The sequence below is a fragment of the Pinus tabuliformis genome, chromosome 1_2 (genome assembly GCF_031772625.1).
Source record: "Pinus tabuliformis cultivar Carrire ecotype Pingquan chromosome 1_2, CPIR1, whole genome shotgun sequence".
In the NCBI taxonomy this organism is placed as follows: domain Eukaryota; kingdom Viridiplantae; phylum Streptophyta; class Pinopsida; order Pinales; family Pinaceae; genus Pinus; species Pinus tabuliformis.
Window position 1 is genome coordinate 160,322,766 of NC_142298.1, and position 1,909 is coordinate 160,324,674.

The following is a 1,909-nucleotide window of genomic DNA, read 5'->3' on the forward strand; positions in this document are numbered from 1 at the left end:
GCGCATTCAGCGAAAGCGTTGAGCTGCCATGTTTTACACAGTGTTTGCACAAGAGGCATTCGATTTCATGCACGGTAATAGCTTTGCTCACAAAATAATTCAAATACATGACCAATATCATGGCCTGCGTCTGAGCGGTTTTAAGAAAGGCCGCCACGGATTGTAAATATCAAAGAATGTATTTCTGTGTGTTCTGCTTATGCCTCCATTAAGTATGAAAAATCCACCCCTAAAACCAACACAAGATTAACCAACAAACGGCAGGAAGAAAGCATTCCCTAAAAACAAATACGAACAGAGCCCAATCAAGTCTAGTGTTACTGGAATTGGGAAGCCTTTGGTATCCCGGATGATGCTTCTTGAATTCCTCATCAGCCGTTCTGTGTGGACTCTCAGAGTTCTGTCGGAAAGTGCGAGGGCCGTAGAGAGCCGTGGCGCCATCGATATCATCATCCGTCAACTCACGCTTTACCTTTCTGCTTTCAAGACTGGGAAACATGACGGAGCCATTGACACTGGAATGGTCCAATCCAATGAGGTGCCCGATTTCATGAACCGCCACCGTCTCAACATCCATGGCAGACCTGTCATCCGTGATGGCCATGCTAACCGTCCAAAGCTCGGCACTGTCGAGGTGAAATCGGCCGTCCTCCGGCGCAAACGCATGCGACAGTACGCCCATACGCCCGTCGAAGGGAAATCCATCTGCGTGGTCTCCGTCGAGGAACTCAATCTTTATATTCGCCCCTTCAAAGTCATTCGTCTCATGGAAATCAATGGGAACGACAGCGGCCCACGACTGGAAGGCGGAACCCACGGCAGATCTAATATCTTTGTTCGTCAAGATGTTCGACTCAGGGAGGGAGGAAAAGGCGTACGTCAAATTTCTTGTGGTCTCCCACTTTTTGTTACCGCCCAAGATCTTCCATTGCTGGCCCTCCAGTGGGGGAGGCAACCGTCTACCGTTTCGACTGGATCTTCTATTCGCTCTTGGAAGGAGCATGAGAGGCAAGCCGTCTCGAACGTCTTCCCTCCCACATCTGGGCACCCGCAGAACGTCCAGGGTGGCTCTGTCTAAAACTCCCGTCGCAGAAAGATTGAAGCTCCTCTGGTACAAACGTAGGGCTGCCTCTAGGTGGTCGTCGAAGAGCGCTGTGGGTGGCGAGTATTGAGGAGGCGGGAGATATCCGAAGGTTCCTAGAAATTTCTTCAAGTCTGTGAGTCCACTGTGCGTGTCTCCTTTCTTCAAGTTGCTCAGCAAATCAAATTTTGAGGCCGCTGTGATAGGCAGCTTATCGACTTTCGGGTGATTCGTGGACGGGATCCTGAGCATAGTACTGTTATCTGTTCGTCCGTGGGATGAGGTGGCATTGGCCAAGAAAACAGCCACCAGAACTACCAAGCCTATCAGCCCTCTGCACAGATAACGTATTGTGGCCATTAAATCTCTTTGGCAATTAATAATTGCCTTGACCCTCACAACACTTCTTTAAATGTCCAAACCCAAATATCAATTTCTCGAGATCATTCATCAAATTGAAAATTAAGCTGTTACAGACATCTACTTATAATTCTGTTTCTGTTCGTTCTTGGAAGGAGGTTGCCTTGGCCAACAAAACTGCCACCACAACTACAAAGAAAAGCATAACAGCGCTCGGCACAGATACAGTATTGTGGCCATTAAAGCTCTTCAGCTTTTAATAATCGCCTTAAGTCAATAATACTTATTTAAACTACTTGCTCTCCAAAACCTGATATCAAATTGAAATTAGGACAGACAGATTCTCTTGGTTATACCATTCTTCATATATATATATATATATATATATCACCTTCTCTTAGTTACTTACGGTTCTTTATATATATCACCTTTCTTGAAAGTTTACAAACGATCCATATATATACATTT

The 1,909-nt window shown here is 45.9% G+C and overlaps 1 protein-coding gene across 1 annotated transcript; it reads right to left on the bottom strand.

Moving 5' to 3' along the window:
- Positions 1 to 229: 229 nt before the first annotated feature.
- Positions 230 to 1,441, bottom strand: LOC149204996 (metalloendoproteinase 1-like). Its single transcript, XM_089397264.1, has one exon. The coding sequence runs from the start codon at positions 1,439 to 1,441 to the stop codon at positions 230 to 232; it is 1,212 nt and encodes a 403-aa protein (XP_089253390.1).
- Positions 1,442 to 1,909: the final 468 nt, after the last annotated feature.